Here is a 24376-nt window from a genome sequence, read left to right on the forward strand (position 1 = left end):
GTACTTAGTCTTATGTTGATTGCCTTGTATAGTGTGAATTGCTTCTCTTGTTTACAGAACTTTGTCCTTTACAGCATTTCACAATCTGATCAGTATATGTCTCAGAGTAGATTTGTTTGGATTTATTCTGTTTGGAGTTTGTTGGTCATCTTTGATTTGCATGTTTACATCATTTAGAAGAGTTGGGAAGTTTTCTCCAACTATGTCTTAAACACTCTTCCTGCCCTTTTCTCTTCTCTTCTTCTGGGACACCAATGATTCTTTTTTTTTTTTTTTATTTTATTTTGAAATAAATTCAAACTTATAGGAACAGTTGCAAAAACAATACAAACCGCATACATAGAACTCCAGCATACCCCGACCCCCCTCCCCCGATACCCCGATCCATCAACTTTAACATCCTGTCATACCACCATTTCTTTCTTTCCCTCCCTCTCTCCCTCCCTCCCTCGCTCCCTGTCTATCATCCATCATCTGTTGCTCTGTCCTCTGAACATATGAGAGCTAGCTGTACACATCTTTGAACAAACAATATAATTCACATATACCTTTCCCATGAACAAGAACATTCTTTTATGCAATCCCATTAAGTGCAGCTAAGAAGTTCAAGAAATTCAACATTAATACAAAGCTTACATTCTATATTTCCTTTTTTTTTTTTTTCTTATGCCCCATCTGCGTCCCTTTGAGCCTCCTCTCCTCCATCCTCAGATCCCATCCAGGATCATCCTTGGCATTTAATTGTCATCTATTTAGACTGTCTTTTTTTTTCAAATGTGGAAACATATATACAGCCTAAATCTTCTCATTCCACTCCCTCCCTAGCATTCCATTAGTGGGATTAATCACATTTAGAATGTTGCAATGCTATCACCTTCCCACCATCTATTTCTAGAAGTTTCCCTTCACCCCAAACAGAAACCCTACTCTCATTTTTTAACTCCCCATTGCCCCTTCCGCCACTTCTCAGAACCCCTACTCTACTTTTCATCTCTATGGTCATATTTCCTGATACTTTCTTTGTGTTTACTGTGGGGCTTAAATTTAACCTCTTAAATCTATAACAATCTTGTTTTTCTTTGATACCAACTTAACTTCAATAGGACACATAAACTATGTTCCTATACTCCTCCATTCCCCCACCTTTATTTAGTTCTTGTGAAAAATTACATATTTTACGTTGAGTCCACAACCACTGATTTATCATTACAATTCATGTATTTTAGATCCTGTAGGAAGTAAATAGTGGAGTTACAAATCAAAAATACAGTAGTATTGGTATTTATATTTACCATGTGGTATTTACTGGAAATCTTTATTTCTTCATGTGGTTTCAGTCAATTGTTTAGTGTCCCTTCTTTTCAGCCTGCTCAGTTCCCTTTAGCATTTCTTACAGGACTGATCTACTGGTGATGAAATCCCTTAGCTTTTGATTATCCAGGAATGTTTTCATCTCCCCCTCAATTTTACCCTCCAGGTGTTTGTGAATTCTCCAAGTCTCTAATGGTTATTGACTTCTATTTGTATTCCATTGTGGTCAGAGAATGTGCTTTGAATATATTCAAATTTTTTTTTTTAATTTATTGAGGCTTGTTTTATGTCCCACCATGTGGTCAATTCTGGAGAAAGATCCGTGATCACTAGAGAAAAATGTGTGTCCTAGTGATTTTGGATGTAAGGTTCTATATATGTCTGTTAAAATTCTCTATATCTCTCTCCTTTCTTTGTGTCTCTGTCAGTAGGGCTCCCTTTAGTATCTGAAGTAGGGCAGGTCTTTTATTGGCAAAATCTCTCAGCATTTGTTTGTCTGTGAAAAATTGAAGCTCTCCCTCAAATTTGAAGGAGAGTTTTGCTGGATAAAGTATTCTTGGTTGGAAATTTTTCTCTCTTAGAATTTTAAATATGTCATGCCACTGCCTTCTCACTTCCATGGTGGCCGCTGAGTAGTCACAACTTAGTCTTATGTTGTTTCCTTTGTATGTGGTGAATTGCTTTTCTCTTGCTGCTTTCAGAACTTGTCCCTTCTCTTCAGTATTTGACAGTCTGATCAGAATATGTGTTGGAGTGGGTTTATTTGGATTTATTCTATTTGGAGTTCGCTGGACATTTATGCTTTGTGTATTTATATTGTGTAGAAGGTTGGGAAGTTTTCCCCAACAATTTCTTTGAATACCCTTTCTAGACCTTTACCCTTCTCTTCCCCTTCTGGGACACCAATGAGTCTTAAATTTGGATGTTTTATTTTATCTATCATATCCCTGAGATCCATTTCAATTTTTTTATTTTTTTCTCCATTCTTTCTTTTGTTCTTTCATTTTCTGTTCTGTGGTCCTCTAGAATACTGAGTCGTTGTTCAACTTCCTCTAATCTTGTGTTATGAGTATGCAGAGTCTTTTTAATTTGGCCAACAATTTCTTTTATTTCCATAAGATCATCTATTTTTTTATTTACTCTTGCAATTTCTTCTTTATGCTCTTCTAGGGTCTTCTTTATGTCCTTTATATCCTGTGCCATGTTCTTCTTCATGTCGTTTACATCCTGGTGCCATGCTCTCGTCGTTTGATTGTAGTTCTTTGATTATTGTGCCAAGTACTGTGTCTCTTCTGATATTTTGATTTGGGTGTTTGGGATTGGGTTCTCCATATCATCTGGTTTTATCATATGCTTTAAGATTTTCTGTTGTTTTTAGCCTCTTGGCATTATCTTTGTTTGGTAGGGTTCTTTCAAGTCGTAAAAAATACCAATCTAATTTTTCGTATCTACAGCTTGGTGGCGTACACTTTCTCTAACTAACCAGCAGATGGTGTCTGTGAGTCACCTATTCCCCTCAAGTCAGTTCTCTTCAACTTTGTCTTTGTGGTATGTGGGGAAATTATTCTTTTGGGGTTTAATTGGTGAACTCAGTTTGGGTGTGTTGTTGGTGCTGTCCGCCCTGAATGTGGGGCGTGTGTCTGGGTTGTTAGAGAGGCCGGGCAACTTTAATAATCAAACCTCCCAGGTGTTCCCAGAGATTCAAGGCTGTTGCTAGAGTCTAAGCCTTCAATTCAGTCTTGCCACAGATTTTCTCTGCTGCTGACCCACAAGTCCCCAGCATTGACGAAGCGTCCCTGGATTTTCCAAGTGGGTCCCCCTTCTCAGCTGTGGTCTTCCAGGACCTCTGCTGAGGGAAGTGTGCTACATCACAAGAACGCGCTGTCCCTCAAGGGAAGCCCCGGGCCACCAGCCCATGCAGGGGTGCTCCCAGCCTGATGCAAAGATGGCTGAATGGGGTGTCTCAATGCTCCCCCCCCCCTTTTCGCACAGCTCCGGGACAACTAGCTGTGTATGCACCTAAGGCCACTGTCCATGGCCAATATTGTGGTGTGTGCGCAGTGCTGTGGGATACACTCCCTTTCACACTGGGTTTCCTAGCACGGCTCTGGGCTGTGGGTACAGCCCCGGGCAGGAGTGTCTCCAGCCTGCCGGGGAGCCGGCTGCAAGCAGTGCAGTTTCTTTCTCCTTTTGGCTCTTCCCTCTGCCCCCTGGCCCCGAGGGAATCAGCAGTGGTCTATCCTCCACACCAGACACTGAGAGGTTGGCACAACCCGGTCCTGCTGTGCTTCACTGCGCGGTTCTCACCGTCGTAACTGCAGCTGCTCCTGGGTTTTGTTTTTTTTTTAAAGAGCTAGTCCGTCTCCAAACGCCATCCCCTGGTTTCCCCACACCACAGTGCGGCCACGGGACTTTCAGCTGGCTCACTCACTCGTTTCAGGATGCAGACCCCCAGTTTCACCAAGTGCACGGTTCCTGTGGTTTTAGCAGACCTTGTCTAGCTGGTGCATCACTGAAACTGATATTCTGGGTCACTTTCTGGTTTTTATCTAGTATTTTTCACGGAGGTGTTTTTTTGCCCTGTCTCACCTAGCCGCCATCTTAGGTTCTGTCTGATTATTATTTTGAATAAGATTGAATGTGGCATTAAAATCAGTATTACCTTTACATGAATATTTGGAAGTAGGAATAATATAATACCACATATCCTGTATTAGTAAAGCTGGTTAATTTAGGTGTTAACACTGTAATACACTGTCATGGGCCCTGTGCTTCCCTGCACGTTCTTGCTGTGTGTGCCTGACTGAAAGGTTTTTCCATCTTGTTTGCTGCTTTCTCAAGAAGTGCTGGGCCCTAGGCTCTGGGTTTCTTGGTTCCTCTCCTTTAAAGCAATCTCCACCATGGGATTTCCGGGCAAGGGGAGTTGATTCAAATATATTGGTGCACAAAGTGCTTGCTGTACTGTGAGAAAGTCCTGTGTCTCTGACCCAAGAGTTTTACATCTTCTGCCAGTGGCCATGAAAGAGTAACAGGCTAACGTGGTGGCTTGAAGTAGTGTAAAGTCTCAGGTCCTTTATTGTTCATAATATAAACCATGTTCAGAAAAATTCTGTGTAGTTTGAAAATCTTGTAAATATGTTTTTGCATATCTGACCTTTTATATGAAACCGAAGTGAGATCTTGTAAATAGAAATTATTATTCTCAAAATTTTATTGTTCTATTGGTCTTTTTCATAAATTATGGTTTTTTCGGTATTGGGTATATTAGTTACGGTAATGCTTGGTAGGTTTTGTAATGGATAACCCCACAAATCTCAACCTCAGGGGCTTTACACAGTAAAGGTATTTTCCTTGTTTGTGTAAAGTCCCATGCGGGTGTGCCTGGTTGGAAATCTCTCCTGAATTGCTTTTCCACTGTCCCAGCTCCCAAGGCCTCCTTGGGGTCATCTCCATTCTGGCCAGTCAGAAGGGCAAATGGACATGGAGGACCATGGACAGGAGCTTTGTTCTTGCTTTTCATGTTTTGTTTAACCTTTTATTATGGGAAATTTCAAGCATGCCAAAAGTAGAGAAAATAATATAATGGACCCTTGTGTATACCCATCTCCTAGCTTCAACAATTATCAACATGTTGCCATTCTTTTCTGCCCACCACTTTTTTTTTTCTGGAGTATTTCCGTAGCTTTTATTGTTGTTGTTTCTTTTTTAATTTTTCAAAGTATGTGCTTTCATAAAAAGTAACATTATGGAAAATATCCAACTTAGAAAACGAGGCACCTGTAACCTCACTCCTCAGGGGGAGCCACTGTTAATTGTATGTACATGCATTCTTTAAGAATGTAATTTTTAAGCATTTGTGTATCTATTTGTATGTCATTCTTTTAAACATTTACAGTATATTCCATTATAAAGATAAACCATACTTAATTTATTCAGTTCCCAGTTGATGAGCATTTGTGTTATCAGTTTTTCCTAAATAATGCTGCACCAAACATCCTCGTATAATATACACTTAAATATTTTTTACAGGATAAGTTCCAGGATTGGAATTGCTGGATCATAGGATCAATGTGTTTTAAAGACTTAATAGAGATTGTCAAGTTGCCCTCCCAGAAGACTATACCAATTCACACTTTCAGCAATGGTGAATGGGAATGTACAGCAGTATTTTAAATCAAATCCCAAACATCGTATCGTTTCACCCAGAAATATTTTTTATTGCATCAGATAAGGACTTTTTTTCATTTTTTTAACATAATTGTCATCATTTCTAAATAAGTAGTGCCTTTTTACTGTTGGTTTGTTCAAATCAGAATTCAAGCAAGGTGCTCAGAATGTGCCGTGTCCACAATGGGTGTTGAGGAGGGTGCCCGCCTTTGGGACAGGTGTGTGGCTTTTAAAGCCTGCTTTTACCTGATTCAGGTTTGGGGCCCAAAGATGACAGGCCTTTTAGTCCAGACTGCTTTCTGAAGCAACATGGCAGAACTTTAAGAGGTTTCTGCTCTGCTTGCTTCTGGCCTGTTCCATGTGGTAATTAGCCACCTCCAGGAGCATTCTAGGCAGAGTTCCAAGCCTGCCCCGTATCCTTGTGGCCTTGCTCTTCTGCTTCTCTGTCTCAGTTGACGGCACGTCCTCAAGGCTCTCTGAAACAAATGTCTGGGTGGGAGGGGACCTACCTTCATGAGCTCTTTTTTGCAAGACTGAGCCATCTGTGTAACTGAGAAGTCTCCCAGACTGCTCTCTGTCCAGATGTTTTACAGTTTTTTCTCCAATTATTTGGGCTGCAGAAGCTTTCCTAGCATGGTGAGACCTTTGCTCTCTGTACTTTTCTCACTTCTTTCCATTTCTGCTTGAAAAGCAGCAGTTCTCACTTGAGCTTGTCTTTTTCTTGAAATATCTTGCTAAAGACAGCCAGTAGTGACCAACACACTCCATCTCTCTGGCTCTTTCTGTCACTTTCCCCAGAGCAACAGTCTCAGTAGACACTTGGTCTGTCACAGGCAGGAGTTAGTTGCAGGCAGTAGTTTTGTCAGGATCCCACAGGCTCTCCAGCCTTCCAGCCTGCCATCTGGCCTGGACAGGCACGTATTTCAGGTTTGTGTTCACAGCTGCAGCCCACTTCAAGGTCCTCATTTCTGTGTCAGTCTGGGTGCAGTCAGAAGAATAGAGACCTCTCCATGTATTGCAAGCAGGAAGGGATTTAACTAGGGAGTTCGAGGCTTACAAAACCATTGTCAAGGCTGGTGGAAGAGGTGGGGCTGCCGAAGCCAGGAAAAGCTGCTGTCCATTTTCAGAAAATCAGGAAATGCACGAATTGTCAGAAACTGCCACAGATCTACTGGGCCTCTGTAGCATCAAAGAGGGTGATTATCAGGAGAGTGCCCAGAGGCTGCTGGAGCCACCTGCCTCCAGGTCTCCTCCTCTGTGGGTAGCCGACCGTACGCCACGGGCCAGGATGCTGCTAGACAACGGAGCGCAAGGGCCAGGAGGAAATGGGCCTCATGGCCAGCACACATCCAGCACTAAGTTTCTCTTACATGGATGGCAAACTTTAAAGAAAATAAGGAAAACAATCCTGAATGTATGGCTGTTAAATTATTTTTCAGATAAAATGGTTGTCTGAAAATGGGTATAAAATATAATCATAAATAAAATTTTATTTTCGTAATTATTTTTGTTTGTAGACTATAAAGCAATTGGCAAAATAGGAGAGGGAACGTTTTCTGAAGTGATGAAGATGCAGAGCCTGAGAGATGGAAACTACTATGCGTGTAAGCAAATGAAACAGCGCTTTGAAAGGTAGGCGTTGGGAGACGTGGGTAAGGCTACATGCAGAGAGAGGTTTCAATCAATAAAGCCAAATGAATGTTAGTGAGAAAATTGTATTCATTTAGTGAGTAAGCTACAATTAGAGTTCTTTGGGCATTGAGAAATTGAGGATTACAGGCTAATTTTATGTTTATGATTCTGGAGTTTACTCATATGCAGCCTTACTATAATCCCAAATGATTAATGGTCATAAAAAATTTAAATTGTAAAAGTATGTCTCACTTTCAACAGTCTCTGTGTTTCTAAAAGTGGTGTGTGTGTGTTGGATTTTTATAAGTGTAATGATCATCTAAATGTATTAGAGGCCTTTATGATTTAAAGGAATTCCACTGTGAAGCATTAATATGTTAATATATTGAAAATAATTTCGGAGAACAGATGGGGAACTTTTGTGTGTTGGAGTGATGAGTTGCCTTTCATGGAGAGGAGCTCCCCGGAGGGCTGCTGGCACTTGTTTCTTCGGAGCGGTCTCTTCTTAGCATATCTCATACTAACAGGTTGAAAACCAGAGGTAGTTAGGCAACTCAGTCAGCAGAGTCGAGTAAATGCTAGCCGGATCATAACTCTCACACTTTTCAATAAGGAGGACAAAGCCCAGCTTTTAATTGTTTTTAAAGATCGAAGGAATTTAAACCTCCAAATATCCAAAGCAAATTGTTAAAAAGTAGCAATTCCTCCACATTGATGTGGAGGGTTCTGAAGTGTTTTGGAGTATAATCCTTGATTTCACACTTGAAGTATGAAAAATTATTTCTCAGATGAGGAAAGGGGTGTAGGAGAGGCCACATGTCCGAGGGCATGAGGACAGCGTCTGCCATCGTTGCACCCTCACGACGTCCTCCGGGGCAGGGCCGGGGACCGGGGCCGAGCGCTGCCTTGCCCGGTGTGCTCCAGGTCTGCAGCGGGCATGGCGGACTCGAGCCCATTGCGCTGAGGCAGGGTCCTCATTCTTGGCTGCTCCCCAGATGGCAGCTGGCGCCCACTGCCAGGACTCAGGCCTTTTCTCTGTTCTCTCTCTTCTTCCTCTGTGTATTTTGCACTCTCTGTGTTTCTTCCACATTTATCCCCGTCTCCATTTTCACCTTTAAACTAAACCTAAGAGAGAATTTGATGCCCAGCATGCTGATTATGGGATACCCAGAGAACAGACTTCCTGAAACTTTCACCGCTGAGAACTGCGCTGTAAACCCAGAGTGGCCGATGAAATGCAGTGCCTTTCTGCAGGCAGGAGCCACTCGTGAATGCTGCAGTTAGTAGGCAAAATGGGAATTCTGCTCAGCCTCAGACTCTTCTCTCCCCCTAGATATTTATTAATTACTGGGGTAGTTTAATGTAGGTCCACAAATTCTTTGATATTTCTCCCCCCAGACAGCAGAGTTTAATTCCCTCCGCTTAAGTGTGGGCTGGACTTAGTCACTTGCTTCTAAAACAGAAAATAGAAAGGAAAAGATAGTAACTTTACAATGAGAAATAGTGATAATAAATGAGAAAATGATTTAAAAAAAATAACCATAGTAAGGATACCTAACCAAATGATTAAGGTTATCATCAGTCATAAGACGTATTGATATCATGTACCCCCTGAAATAGTCGGATGAAAAAGAGATTACCTCCATGGTAGTCTTCCCCCAAATACGTAGTTGCAGTTTAATTATAAGGATACACCAGACAAACCCAGATTGAGGGACAGTCTACCAAGTACCTACTCAGTACTCCACAAAACTGTCAAGGTCATGAAAAAAAGGAAAGCTTGAGGAACTGTCACAGATTGGAGGAGACTAAGGGCAAGTGATAATTAATTCCAAAAATGGTGCCCTGGATCCTGGAAGAGAAAAGGACCTTAATGGAAAAACTGGGGAAATCCCACTGAAGTCTCTAGTTTAGCTAGTATTGTTGTGCCAGTGTTAATTTCTTGGTTTTGAGGAATGTACATGGCTTTGTAAGAGGTTAACTTTCTGGGAGGCCAGGTGAAGGGAACTCTCTGTACTAGCTTTGCAAATATTTTTGTCAGTTTACAGTAGTTTCAAAATGAGATTTGAAACAAAGCAAAACAAAATAGAAAACAACCACAGGAGACCGGGATGGCCTGAATGGCTCCTAGGCCTCTTCCATGGATAAAAGCATGGCTGTTCTTTCTGATCTGTAGGAGTAAATGAGGACTGCTTTTGGTGTCATCTTTAGGGTTGAGATTGCTGCCAGTTTACTAGATGTGTCACACTTAGCCACAAGTTGAATGCTATTTGTTTTTTTTTCCATTTAGTTTTTTAACCATGAAACTCATATTTCTAGCATTTAGAGTTCTGGAATATCTATCATTATTATTAAGCAATTTAAAGTGACCTTATTGCCTTGAAGAATAACCCATGAGTTAATTTTAGGTACATTTTAAAAAGTTTCTTTGGGGTGATGGGGAAGTTTTGGTAACGGATGGTGATGATGGTAGCGCAATAGCATGAACATAATTAACACCCCTGAATTGTGTACTTGAAAGTGGTTAAAATAGGAAATGTTATGTTGTATATATGTTACCATAATAAAAATTGAAAAACGAAAGCAAAACCACCCTTCCTGCTGCATTTGGCATCACTTGAGTGGGTCCTCAGGGCCCCCTCGCACAGTCGTGTGGGTGGCGTTGACAGGAAAGTCACGCTGGTGGAAGGCAGAATGGCACTTGGAGCCTCTGACCCCACCCCTCCAAGGTTTACTTCTGCTTCCTTTCCTGCTGAATTTAGTTGAAATAGAAATTGATGCTTGGTTTTAGTAACTTGTGCAATGATCTTTGCTAACAGGAGGAGGCCCAGGGAGGGTGAAATGACTGATCACCTTAGTGCTGTGTGGGGAAGGGCACGCCCAGCTCCCGGGGCTTCTTTTCCTCCAGAGTTAGTTGTTTAGAGGCTGTTCAGGGAGAACAAAGTTAGTTCCTTGTGGAGCCCTGCAACATGAGCTTTTGGTATCTTTTTTGGTGTATCTTTAGAATTTCCTTCCACCTGTACTTAGCAGATCACAATTAAGAAGCAGCTTTTTTTTTTTTTTTTTTTTTGCTACAGTTTTATTCTGTATTCTCTCTTTAGAAAAGTTATAAAGAAATGGAATGAACTTCTTTAAAAGACAAAGTCCTAGTCTTGGTATTTGTAGGCTCTCTCGCCGTGCTCCTGAAGCAGTATGATTAATCCTCATTAACACACATCTGCTAACCCCACTCAGTACTCAGCCTGGGGTTACTAGCTCGGAACTAACAGCTCTGCCTCCTTTGGTTGTGTGATCTTGGTCTAGTTCCTTACTCTTTCTGGGTCTCACTTTCTTCATTAATAAAAGGGATAACAGCAGTATCTCCCTTGAAAGGTTGTTGTGAGGGAGGGTTGAATTAAATGATGTACGTAAACCACTTAGCAGAGTGCCAGCACAAAATAAGTTGCCATGCAGATCAGCTCTTATGCCACAGATGACAAGTGTCGGGTATGAAGAATATTTTGAAAACTGAAGTAAGCGAATACTTGCTAGTAATGGTGAATCATACAGCACTCGTTAGTAATTGTCTGCCGGTGCCTGCTCCATACTAGGGAAAATTATGTACAAATGGCATTTAATCCTCACTGCTGCCCTAGGAGAAAGAGACTGTTGTTACCATCTTTCAGATTAGAGACCCAGTGTTTAAAGAAATTAAGTTCCCTAACCTGCCCAGAGCCCACAGTTGGAAAGTGCGAGAGCTGAGTGTGGGACCCAGGTTGGCAGGGGTCCAGAGCCTGTGTTCTTTCCAATGTTCTTCGCTGCTGTAAAATGTGATGCAATTACTTTTTTTTTAAATTTTATTTTGAAATAAATTCAGACTTACAGGAACAGTTGCAAAAACAATAACAACCCCATACACAGAACTCCAGCATACCCCGATCCACCAACTTTAACATCCTGTCACACCACCATTTCTTTCCCTCCCTCTCTCCCTATCTATCATCCATCATCTTTTGCTCTGTCTTCTGAACATATGAGAGCAAGCTGCACACTTCCGTGAAGAAACAATATAATTCACATATACATATCCTGTGAACAATAACATTCTTTTAAGCAATCCCATTAAGCACAGCTAAGATGTTCAAGAAATTCAACAGTGATACAAAACTTACATTCTGTATTTCCTTTTTTTTTTTTCGTATGTCCCAACTGTGTCCCTTTGAGCCTCCTCTCTCCATCCTCAGATCCCGTCCAGGATCATCCTTAGCATTTAATTGTCATTATCTATTTAGACTTTTTTTTTTCCAATTGTGGAAACATATACAGCTAAATCTTTCCGTTCCAATCCCTCCCTAGCATTCCGTTAGTGGGATTAATCACATTTAGAATGTTGCAATGCCATCACCTTCCCACCATCCATTACTAGAAATTTCCCTTCCCCCAAACAGAAACCCTACACTCATTTTTTAACTCCCCATTGCCCCTTCCCTCACTTCTCCTAACCCATACTCTACTTCTCATCTCTATGGTCATATTCTCTGATACTTTCTTTGTGTTTACTGTGGAGCTTAAATTTAACCTCTTAAATCTATAACAATCTTGTTTTTCTTTGATACCAACTTAACTTCAATAGGACACATAAACTATGTTCCTATACTCCTCCATTCCCCCACCTTTATTTAGTTCTTGTGAAAAATTACATATTTTACACTGAGTCCAAAACCACTGATTTATCATTACAATTCATGTATTTTAGATCCTGTAGGAAGTAAATAGTGGAGTTACAAATCAAAAATACAGTAGTATTGGTATTTATATTTACCATGTGGTATTTACTGGAAATCTTTATTTCTTCATGTGGTTTCAGTCAATTGTTTAGTGTCCCTTCTTTTCAGCCTGCTCAGTTCCCTTTAGCATTTCTTACAGGACTGATCTACTGGTGATGAAGTCCTTCAGCTTTTGATTATCCGGGAATGTTTTCATCTTCCCCTCATTTTTACCCTCCAGGTGTTTGTGAATTTTCTAAGTCTCTGATGGTTATTAACTTCTGTTTGTATTTCCTTTTTTTTTTTCTTATTGTGATCAGAGAATGTGCTTTGAATAAATTCAATTTTAAAAAAAAAATTTATTGAGGCTTGTTTTATGTCCCAGCATGTTGTCTATTTTGGAGAAAGATCCATGATCAGTAGAGAAGACTGTGTGTCCTGGTGATTTGGGATGTAATGTTCTATATATGTCTGTTAAATTTCTCTATCTCTCTCTCTCCTTTCTTTGTTTCTCTGTCAGTAGGGCTCCCTTTAGTATCTGAAGCAGGGCAGGTGTTTTATTAGCAAAATCTCTCAGCATTTGTTTGTGAAAAATTTAAGCTCTCCCTCAAATTTGAAGGAGAGTTTTGCTGGATAAGGTATTCTTGGTTGGAAATTTTTCTCTCTCAGAATTTTAAATATGTCATGCCACTGCCTTCTCGCCTCCATGGCGGCCACTGAGTAGTCACTACTTAGTCTTATGTTGTTTCCTTTGTATGTGGTAAATTGCTTTTCTCTTGCTGCTCTCAGAACTTGTTCCTTCTCTTCAGTATTTGACAATCTGATCAGAATATGTCTTGGAGTGGGTTCATTTGGATTTATTTTATTTGGAGTTTGCTGGGCATTTATGTTTTGTTTATTTATATTGTGTAGAAGGTTGGGGAAGTTTTCCCCAACAATTTCTTTGAATACTCTTTCTAGACCTTTACCCTTCTCTTCCCCTTCTGGGACACCAATGAGTCTTAAATTTGGATGTTTTATTTTATCTATCATATCCCTGACATCCATTTCAATTTTTTTTATTTTTTTCCCCATTCTTTCTTTTGTTCTTTCATTTTCCGTTCTGTAGAACTCGAGGAGGCTGAGTTGTTGTTCAGCTTCCTCTAGTCTTGTACTATGAGTATCCAGAGTCTTTTTAATTTGGCCAACAGTTTCTTTTATTTCCATAAGATCATCTATTTTTTATTTACTCTTGCAATTTCTTCTTTATGCACTTCTAGGGTCTTCTTTATGTCCTTTATATCCTGTGCCATGCTCTCATTGTTTGTCTTTAGTTCTTTGATTAATTGTGCCAAGTACTATGTCTCTTCTGATCTTTTGCTTTGGGTGTTCGGGTTTGGGTTCTCCATATCGTCTGGCTTTATCATATGCTTTAAAATTTTCTGTTGTTTTTGGCCTCTTGGCATTTGCTTTACTTGATAGTGTTCTTTCAGGATATAAAAAATACCAATCTATAATTTGTCAGATCTACAGCTTGGTGTGGCGTACACTTTAACTAACCAGCAGATGGCGTCCGTGAGTCACCTATTCCCCTCAAGTCACTTCTCCCCAACTTTGTCTTTGTGGTGTGTGGGGATCTGATTCTTGTGGGGTTCAATTGGTCACTAAGTTTGGGTGTGTTGTTGGTGCTCTCCGCCCTGAATGTGGGGCGTATGTCTGAGTGGTTAGGGAGGAAGGGCAGCTTTAATAATCAGGCTTCCCAGGTGTTCCCGGAGATTTAAGACTGTTGCAAGAGTCTAAGCCGTCATTTTAGTCTTGCCACAGATTGTCTCTGCCACTGACCCACAAGTCCTTGGTATCGGCGTAGGGTCCCCGGGATTTCCGAGCAGGTCCCCTTTCTCATCCGTGCTCTTCCAGGACCTCTGCTGAGGGAAGGCTGTGCCACATCACAAGTGCGCACTGGCCCTCCAGGGAAGCCCTGGGCTGCCAAGCCATGCAGGGGCGTTCCCATCTTGTTTCAGAACACAGACTCCTGGTTTCACCAAATGCACAGTCCCTGTGGATTTAGCAGACCTTGTCCAGCTGGTGTATCGCTAGAACTGGTGTTCTGGGTCACTTTGTGGCCTTTATCTAGTATTTTTCATGGAGGTGGTTTTTTTTGCCCTGTCTCACCTAGTCGCCATCTTAGGTTCTCCGATGCAATTACTTTTACAAAAATAAAGTCTGTTTTCTTAAGGTTATAAATAAAAACAAAGCCAAAAAATTCATGAGTCACCTGAAAACTCTTCTACTTGAAAGCAAACATTTAATTATGGAAAATTTCACACATTTACAATAAATAGAATAGAGAACCCCAGGTACCCAGCACCCAGAAACAACAATCCTGTGATTTTAACTTAATCTTTTTTTGGTCTTGGTGTATTATATTTTTTATATATTGCTGGATTTGGTGTTATTTTATCAAGTATTTTTACATTTATGTTCACAATAGATAAGTTTCTTTTCTTGAAAGTCTTTGTTGGTTTTTTAAAATATTTCAATTTTTAATTTTTCTTTGTTAGAACAGTCGTGGATTTACAGAACAACCATGCATAAAATACAGGATTCTCATGTTTCACTGTTCTTAAGTTGAAGAACAGAAAAACATGTTCTTTAAGTTAATCCATTCGTGTGGGTGAGAATCCATTGTAGGTAGGACATTTTGATGAGGTTACTTCAGTTAAGGTGTGTCCGATGGAATTAATCCAGTTACTGGAGTCCTTCATAGGCGAATGAAATTTAGAGAGAGAGAGAAGGCCACAGGAAGAAAGAGGCTGGACTTTGACGGAACCTGGAAAAGAAGGGAAACCACAGGAGATGCCACCACATGCATTCCCATGTGACAGAGGAGCTAAGGATCGCCGGCAGCCAGCCCTAGAACGCTGGTCTTTAGGGAGAAAGCATCACCTTGATGATGCCTTGATTTGGACTTTCTTTTAGCCTCCAGACCATAAGCTAATAAATTCCCATTCTTTAAGCCAACCCATTTCATGGTATTTCTTGAGCAGCTTTGGAAACTTAACAACCACCTATTATTAATACCTTCCATTGCTGTAGAACATTTGTTATAATTGATGAAAGCACGTTTTTATAATTGTCCTGTTATCTGTAGTTCATGGATCAATTTAGGATTCAGTTTGTGTAGTACAATTCCATTGATTTTTGAAAGATATTTGTTGTTACCATATATATAAAACTAATGTTTCCTCTTTTCACCATATTCAGATATATATTTCAGTGCTGTTGATTATGTTCATAGTGTTGTGCTGCCATCACCACATCCATTACCAAACCTTTCCATCATTACAAATAGGGACTCTGTATGTTTTAAGCCTTAATTACTCATTCTCTATCCCCATCCCATCCCCCAGTAACCTGTTCTAGATTCTGACTCCATGAGTTCGCTTATTTTAATTATTTCATATCAGTAATGTCATACAATATTTGTCTTTTATGTCTGCCTTATTCACACAGTATGATGCCTTCAATTTCATTCATGTTGTCACATGTATCAGTACTTCATTTCTTTTTATGGCTGAATAATATTCCATTGTGTGTATATACTACATTTTGGTTATCCATTCATTGGTTGATGAACACTTGGGTTGCTTCCTTCTTTTGGCAATTGTGAATAATGCCACTATGAACACTGGTATGCAAATATCTGTTTGAGTCCCTGCTTTCTGTTCTGTTGGGTACATACCTAGTAGTGGGATTGCTGGGTCCACCACACTGCCCTCCGGATGGGCTGCACTATTGTACTTCCCCACACACGGTGAATAGGTACATCCTTCTCTCCAGATTTTCTCCAGCTCTTGTATCCTTCTGTTTATTTTTTAAAGTTTTATTCACCCTCATATATTCCCTCCTAAGTAAACAATCAGTGGTTCCCAGTGTAATCACACAGTTATGCATTTACCACCACAGTCTATATGGGGATATTTCCACTTCTTCTGCAAAGAAAGAGGAAGAGGGGAGAAAAGAAAAAAAGAAATGAAAAAATAAAAATAAAATAAGATACAATAAATAGTTCGGACAACAACACCACTGCCAAGAAGCCCACACCCCTCCTTTATATCCCCCTTTGTTATAATTAACAAAAGCATATTACAATGTTACTGTTAACTATAGACTCTAGTTTGCATTGGTTGTATTTTTCCCCAATACTATTCCATTTTCAACACCTTGCAAAGTTGACATTCATTTGTTCTCTCTCATGTAAAGAGACTCTTATATTTGTACATTTAAGCACCATCATTGACTACTCAAGGTTTCACTAAGTTTTACAGTCACAGACTTTCTCGTCTGTCTTTCCTTCTGGTGTCCTACATGCCCCTAACCTTCCTCTTTGAACCTTACTCGCCTTTGTTCAGTGTACTGACAGTATTGTGCTACTATCACACAATATTGTGCTATCCATTTCTGGATCTATACAATCAATCCTGTCGAACATTCTATACTACTTCAGCATCAAATGCCCATTCTCTCCCCTCTTTCCATCTCCTGGTAACCTGTGTATCCTTTTAGTTATCCTTACTGCAATCTTCATTTCTATATCTTCTCCAAGACTCTCTCTCCAGTCTTTTTCTATCTGTCTGTAGCACTCCCATTAGTATTTCTTGTAGAGGAAGTCTCTCCTGTTCATGAACTGTCCCACTGTCTGTTTATCTGTAAATATTTAAACTCTCCCTCTCGCTTTTGAATGAGAGTTTTGCCGGATATAGGATTCTTGGTTAGCGGTTTTTCTCTTTCAGTATCTTGAATATATCATACCACTGTCTTCCCGCTTCCATGTTTTCTGCTGAGAGATCCACACTTAGTCTTATCGAGCTTCCCTTGTATGTGATGGATTGCTTTTTTCTTGCTGCTTTTAGAATTCTCTCTTTGTCTTTGACATTTGACAGTCTGATTAGTAAGTGTCTTGGAGTAGATCTGTTTGGATCAGTTCTGTTTGGGGTACACTGCACTTCTTGGACCTGTAATTTTATGTGTTTCATAAGAGTTGGGAAATTTTCATTATTTCTTCTTCTATTATTTCTGCCCTTTCCCCCTTCTCTTCTCCTTCTGGGACATGTATAACAGGTGTATTCATGTGCTTCATGTTGTCATTCAGTTCCCTGAGACCTTGCTCGTATTTTTCCAGTTTGTTCCCTATCTGTTCTTTTGTATGTAGGATTTCAGATTTTCTGTCCTCTAGTTCACTAATCCTTTCTTCTGCCTCTTCAAGTCTGCTGTTGTAGGTCTCTGTTGTCTTTTTCATCTCTTCTATTGTGCCTTTCATTCCCATATGTTCTGCTGTTTTTCAGTCTTTTAAGTTCTTCCTTAATTTAGCCCAATATCTTCTTTATATACTTCATCTCTTTTGCCATATTTTCCCTCAGCTTATTGATTTGAATTTTGAATTGATTTAGCATGTTTGTTTGAACATCTTTAATTAGTTTTTTCAATTCCTGAATCTCAGTTGAGGTGTTAGTTTGTTTCTTTGGGCCATATTTTTGTGTTTCCTGGTATGATTTGTGATTTTTTGCTGTCTGGCATCTGATTTTCTTGATTAGTTTATTCTGAAGTTCATTTTCTCTCTTTTGCCTAGGGTTTTCTTGTTGATTGTCTTTGATCTCTATCTGTTCCTTGTTTCTCTCTCTGGCCAGTTGTCAGATTGGCTCTACCCACCAGTCTTCCCCCCAAAATCATAGGCCTACAGTGCCTGTCACAGGGATGGGAGGTAGGCAGTGGGCACACCAGCAAGTTCACTGTGTGGGGTAAAACAAGTCTACTGGCTTCCAGTGATGTTGTTTTCTGCTGGCCAGCAAGACCTGAGTTTGTTTTATTTTTTTATTTTTTTTTTAAATTCAATTTTATTGAGATATATTCATACACCATACAGTCATACAAAGCGCACAGTCAATTGTTCACAGTACCACCATACAGCTGTGCATCCATCATCAAAGTCAATTTTTGAACACCTTCATTACCACACAAACCAAAGTAATAAGAATAAAAATTAAAGTGAAAAAGAACAATTAAAGTAAAAAAGATCACTGGGTGGGTTTTTTTTTTTTTTTTTTTTTTGCCCCTGTTTTTCTGCTCATCCATCCATGTACTGGACAAAGGGGAATGTGGTCTATATGGCTTTCCCAATCACATTGTCAAGATTCATGGGTTCTAGGTTGTAGTTTGATAGTTTCAGGTATTTACTGCTAGCTATTCCAATTCATTGGAACCTAAAAAGGGTTATTTCTATTATGTGTAAGAGTGCCCATCAGAGTGACCTCTCGGCTCCGTTTGGAATCTCTCAGCCACTGAACTGGGTTTGTTTTAGAGCCCTGCTTTAACAATTGGATTGTCTGTATTTCTCAGCCAAAACAGGGCTGGGTTTCCATGAAGGGCATGTAGACCAGCTCCTGTGGTACTAAGAAAAGGTCTGAAGCATCTTTTTAAAAGTGTTTTACTTCCTTTGCATCTTCTGGACTGTCCAGCAGATGGCGATGTTCAGTAACTTAATTGTCCTAAGAGGCTGCTTGGCCTCTGAGCCCAGGCTTTGTGTGACCCAGCCGGGCTTAAACTGCGGGATTCCCATGCCCTTGCTTGTAAAGCTGGCCAAAAACTGGCTCGATGTGGTGCTCCACCTGTTGCAGCATACTCCCTCAGCCGATGCAGTACTCCAGCTGTCACCAAGGCAAGGAAATGGCCTCCAGCTGCTGCTTCTCTCAAGGGTGGGAAGGGCTTTCAGACCCGGGGCTGAAAACACAGTCACTGTCCACATTTCCTCAGTCTCTTTGTCCCTCACTGACCTGTCCTCACCTGTCCCCCAGGTCTTCAAACGGTGGAGGTATGTCTCACTGCTCTGAGAGATTTTAAAGTCTGTGTCCCTGGTGGGAGGGGCCTGTCTGCTGATTCTGTGCCTTTCCCACACTGAGACCAAGTGAGGGGGCGGGCAGAGGACCAGCCCATCTGGGACGGAGATTCCTACCTAACGTTTATTCTCTTTCTTCAATTTCACTCCCTATTCAATGTTCCATGTAATTATTGTGTTTGAATAAACTGACCATACAAGTTAAATTTTATAATGTGTTATAAAAAATACAGATTTTGCACCAAATAAGCATCTCTTCCTTTGGTCTCACTCAGAAGTTGAAGTTTGATAACACCCTTTCTGGTATAATCAAGTAGTTATGCATTCACCACCACAGTCTATATGAGGACATTTCCATTTCTTCAGCAAAGAGGGAAAAAAAGAAAGAAGAAAAAAAGAAAAAGAAATAAAAATGATGACTGATGTTTCTTCTCTTTCCTCAATTTGGCACTTGCAGGGTCCTTCTCCAGTCTATATCCTCCTCCAGAGTTTTAAACAATTCAGAATTGTCCTTTTTTTTTTCTCTGAATCTCTGGGGAGACGTTTTCAGTTGCTATTTATATTGCCACATTGATGACATCTGCATCTGTTATTAATGTGTAATGTCCTTCTTTTTTTTTTTATGACATTTTTGCATTTAAAGTCTACTTTGTCTTATATTAGTATAGCTACCCCAGTTTTGTTGTTTTGTTGTTTTCAGTTACTTCATGCAAGGAATATCTTCCATCCTTTTACTTTCAACCTATTTGTATCTTTGTGTCTAAAATGAATCTGTTGTAAACAGCGTATTAGTTGGATCATGTGTTTCTCCCTTCTGCCAATCTGTCTTTTTATTGGGGAGTTTAATCATTAATATTCAATGTTTTTACTGTAAAGGCAGTACTTCAACCATTTTATCCTTTGGCTTTTATTTTTCATATCTATTTTTTTCTCTTTTTATCCTTTTAGTTACTTTTACTCATTATCTTCATTTCTATACTCTCCTCCAAGCCTTTCTCCCCTTTCTTTTCTTTTCAGCCTGCAAAACTCTCTTCAGTACTTTTTGTAGGGCAGATCTCTTATTAATGAACTTTCTCAGCTTCTGTTTATCTGTGACTATTTTAAATTCTCCCTCTTTTTTCAAAGATAGCTTTGTCAGATAAAGAATTCTTGGCTGAGAATTTCCTCTTTCAATATCTTAAATATATCACACCACTGGGTTCTTGCCTCCATGGTTTCTGATGAGATATCAACACTTAATCTTATTTGGCTTTCCTTTTATGTGGTGAATTGTTTTTCTCTTGTGGCTTTCAGAAGTCTCTCTTTGTCTTTTGATAGCTTGCTTAGTATTTGTCTTGGAGTGGGTCTGTTCAGATGTATTCTGTTTGGAGTGTGTTGCGCCACTCAGATATCCATATTTATGTCTTTTTATAAGAGGAAATTTTTAGCCATTATTTCCTCAAATATTCTCTCTGTTCCTGTTCCATTCTCTTTTCCTTCTGGGACACTCCTGGCATGTATAACTGCACTTTGTGTTTTCAGTCGTTTCCCTGAGACCCTATTCAAATTTTTCCATTCTTTTCTCTGTCCTTTTGTCCATTCAAATTCAGGTGCTTTGCCTTCTGGCTTGCTAATCCTTTCTTCTGCCTCTCCAAGTCTGTTTTTGTGTGCCTCTAATGTATTTTTAATTTCATTTATTGTGTCTTTCATTCCCATAAGATGTGTTATATTTCTTTGTATGCTTTCAAATTTTTCTTTATGCTCACCCAGTGTCTTCTTAATATCCTTTATTTCTTTAGCCAACTCCTTGAATTGATTTAGGATATTTCTTTGATCTTCTTTGATTAGTTGTTCTAAATTCTGTATCACCTCTAGCTCTTAAAATTGTTCCTTTGACTGGGCCATATCTTCCTGAGTCTTAGTATGGCTTGTGATTTTTTGCTGATATCTGGGCATCTGATTATCTTGATGGGTTTATTCTGAAGGTCAGTTTTCTCTCCCTCATCTTTGTTGTTGATTGGGTTTGTGTTAAGGGACACCCTGCTGTTCCCCTCAGCCCTCAGAGGCATGCTATTTTTGGCCCTTTCCCAGGTCAGCCTCTGGTGCCGGCTGGCGTCTGACCAATTTGGGCTAGAACAGCAGGATCCACCAGTCTAAATTTACCAGCCAATATCTGGTTCAGTGTGGGGCTGTGTCCCCCTCTGTACTTGGGGTTGAAGACTCCCCAAGCCATCCCATTCTGCAGCTGCCCCCAGGGATGGTTGGGCTGCCCACCGCTGGTTCCCTTGTGGGTGGGGATGGGTGCTGGGAGCTGCAGACGGAATGACAGTCTCTGACCACAGCTTCCCAGTCTCTTTGTCCCACACTTCCCCTTGTCTCCGGAGACCCAGGTTTGGACAGTTCTTCTGCCTGTCCACTCACTGCTTTGGGGAGGGGAGTAGGTTCTGCAGCTCCTTCCCTATTCCCCTGTTTTCTTGGACTGGAATTATTTTTTATATGACTGAGAAAAGAATAACAAGAGACTTCCAAGTAACTGTTATGAGAGCTAGCTTCTAAGGGTAAAATTTTTCTAGAGCCTTTTAAAGTTATAACTTAAATAATTAAAATAATTGAAGTTAAGGTGTTATTTTCAAACTTAACTTCAGTTGTGACCTGATTAACATAGTAAATAACTATACTCAAGCTACGGTACATCAGATTTTATGATCAAATCGCCTTTAAATGTAATAGAGATGTTTGCTAATTTGAAGAACTCTTAAGAGAAGAGAGGAAGCATTACTACCTAATTTTCCCTGATTTTCTAAGTCAGTGTTTTCATATATTAAGTTTGTTTCACGTGGATACTAATAGACTGTTGATGTTCTGAAGCTGCTTTGGGGAATTTTTAAGCAGTGTATCCATGCTTTTGGTTTCTGTTTGACTATACTTTTCCTCATAGTTTTGTATTTCCTCTTAACTTAGGCCAACTCCAGTTTTAAAATTTATGGTATTTGTGCTTTCAGATTAGAAAACCATCCATCACTCTGTATGTGTGTCAACTACCTGGCATTTATTAGGTGCTAGTAGGTGTTACTTTCCCATTTCACCTTACGGAGAATTTTTTTTTACCGATTAGATGGTTAGATAAATTTATTTTCCATAAAATTCTTCCAAAAACTGAAATGTTGAAATTTTATAACTGACCATTTTTTTAATTTACAAAGACTTAGTCCTGATAATTATACCTTTTCTGGTTGTAGAAAAACTCCGTTTATGATAGGTATCATCTGGATTTTTTTGTAGTAGAGACTGGCAACATTCCTCTGTGTTCAAGTCCATGATATTTTCTGTTTTCAACAGAACAATAAAAGCGAATACTGAATGGCACATGACCACAAAATCCAAAGCTACTCCAAAGCAAAGTGGTTGCTTTCAGTACTTTTATACTATTTTTTTTTATAATTTTTAAAGAATTAACAGAGTTGATTTGAATTTTATTAAGCACTGTTATTTGAACAAGGGCTAGCAATACCCAGATAAATGTACCTTTCTCAATGTTTGTCTCTTCTACTTCTGAGTAATGTCTTTGCTGGCATAAAGAATTCTTACTGCAATAAGCAGAATATGTTTCAGGCTTTGGTGACTGGTTTTCACATAAAGATGGGAAGAGTAGATTTTTTTTGTCTAAATGACACAGCTGTTTGACTACCCAGTTCTTTTTCAGATAAGGTGTTCAAAAATTAGAACTACTGTTAGCTCCAGTCAGTTCCCTGCTCTTTCCACCTAACGCAGGTGTCTCAGTCTTGGCACTGTTGGCAGATGGTTCTCTGTTGTGGGGGGCTGGCCTGTGCAGGGTGGGTTACATAGAGGATTCCTGACTTCTACACACCAGATGCCAGTATCACCCTCCCCAGCTCGTGACATCCAAAAACGTCTCCTGACGTTGCCAAATGTCTCCCCAGGTGAGAACCAGTGACCTGCAGCCGCCATGGTGGGTGGGGGTGGGGTGGGGATTCCTCGGCAGCCTGGTCCTGAGTCAGGGACCCGTCAGGCATGAGTAAGGGCCTTGGTGGCCTTTCCCCAGAAGGACCCTTGAGAGGGGACTGAAGAATGTTCTGCCATCAGGCACGTGGCTGTTCCAAAGGAATACTTTACGAGATATTTTTATTCCTTTTGCCTTACTGGCGTCCTTATTTACCCCCCCACCCCACCCACAAGGCAAAAAAGGCGTTTCTTAGCACGTCACTTCCAGGGTGATCGGGATCAGCGGATAGTAGGTAACAAAAGGATCCTGGGGCCAAAAAGTTGAGGAAATGTTGGTTTAAGCAAGGGTGAACTCCTTTCTTTATTTTGTAGGATGTTTGAGATCTATAACATCCATTATAAACTGTGACTCTCCGCGAATGACTGGAGTGGGCATGTTCTCAGGCTTTTGAAAGATGAAAGTTCTTCAGAAAGCATTTTCCTGAGAAATAACATTCTGTGGGACATATTTTGGGCCCTGCTTCTGTGGGTCAGGGTGCTTGCTAGTGAGGAGCAAGTTTGGGGTGAGAAGGCGTGAGAAGGCCTGGGGAATAGAGGAAGCTGAGATCTGGCTGCTGGCCTCGCCATTCTGGCCGGGTGGCTGCTAGAATATCGACAGACTCATGTTCGGTGGTAAACTGCTGCTGTCTGGCCCCTCCACGTGCTGCCCCACCCCGGCCCCCCACCTCTCTGCTGCCTGCCCCTCACCCGGGAGTCCCCAGACCTCCCATCTAACCAGCAGCCGAAGGGCTTTTTCCCAGTTCAACAGCAGCCCTTTAGGACTCTGCTCAGCTGGTGGGGTGGGTTGGCCATGCGGGGCCTGTGGTTAACATTTTGAATATCATCCTGGGTATGAGGAAGGAAATAGGGTAGGGTAATGAAAGGGGTCCTTTTTTATCAGAATTGTTATTATAGTTCTCTTTACTCAGGTTATTCTTTTTTTTTTTTCCTACTCTGCAGATATTTAATTACTAACCCCAAAAATGTCCACCCTTGATCCATTGGAAGTACCCACAGAAGCATGTTCATTTACCCTGAATCACAAGCTTCACATATTCCTATCCCCACGTGTATAGCATTTCCATTTCCATAGCAGTCACCAGATAGCCAGTAATCTCCTCAGTCCCCTCAAACAGTGCACCCACGGAGACACAGTGACTCTCGTCCACAGCTTCCGCAAGTCCCAGTAAACGACTTCCCTTGATTTTACATTGAATACGTTCTCCATCATGAAATTTCTCGGTATCTGCCAAGGGGTTTCATCCTCATAATGAAGGCTTTTCTCTCTTATTTCATATTTTTATGACTTTTTAATCTTATTTAATGTTTTCATGATTATTTCTGTATTAATTTTTAAGCACACCAAGCCTTGGGTGTCACTGAATAATAGTGCACAATAATTACAACCTGGTGTTTCATACCTATGGAGCCCACTTATTTACTTTAGATAATTAATTACAAATTAAGGCACTCCAGCATTGCATACACAGAATTCCTCATGTGTTAATTTTTCTTATTCAAGTGGTAAATGAGGACTCTCCTGTTTAATTATTTTATATCATGAGGTCTCATAGGATTTATCATCAGGCCATCTAAGGACTTTGCTACATAAATAACATTCATACAGATTCTCACCTGCATGGATTTTTTTATAGCAACTAAAATAGTA

The 24376-nt window shown here is 40.3% G+C and overlaps 1 protein-coding gene across 6 annotated transcripts in view; it reads left to right on the forward strand.

Annotated features, from left to right (window-relative positions):
- Nucleotides 1-24376, forward strand: part of MOK (MOK protein kinase) — an 87392-nt gene that overhangs the window by 23815 nt on the left and 39201 nt on the right. For 2 of the 6 annotated variants that reach the window (XM_037831815.1, XM_037831816.1), the window contains exon 2: nt 6996-7110. The exons of 1 other annotated variant lie outside the window; for it this stretch is intronic. In XM_037831815.1, the coding sequence (XP_037687743.1) occupies nt 6996-7110 (115 nt within the window). Of the gene's footprint in view, nt 1-6995; nt 7111-24376 lie in introns of those variants that run through there. 3 more of the 6 variants (XM_037831819.1, XM_037831821.1, XM_037831817.1) reach the window with 3 other exon arrangements.

This window comes from Choloepus didactylus, chromosome 4, assembly GCF_015220235.1.
Source record: "Choloepus didactylus isolate mChoDid1 chromosome 4, mChoDid1.pri, whole genome shotgun sequence".
NCBI classification, from domain to species: domain Eukaryota; kingdom Metazoa; phylum Chordata; class Mammalia; order Pilosa; family Megalonychidae; genus Choloepus; species Choloepus didactylus.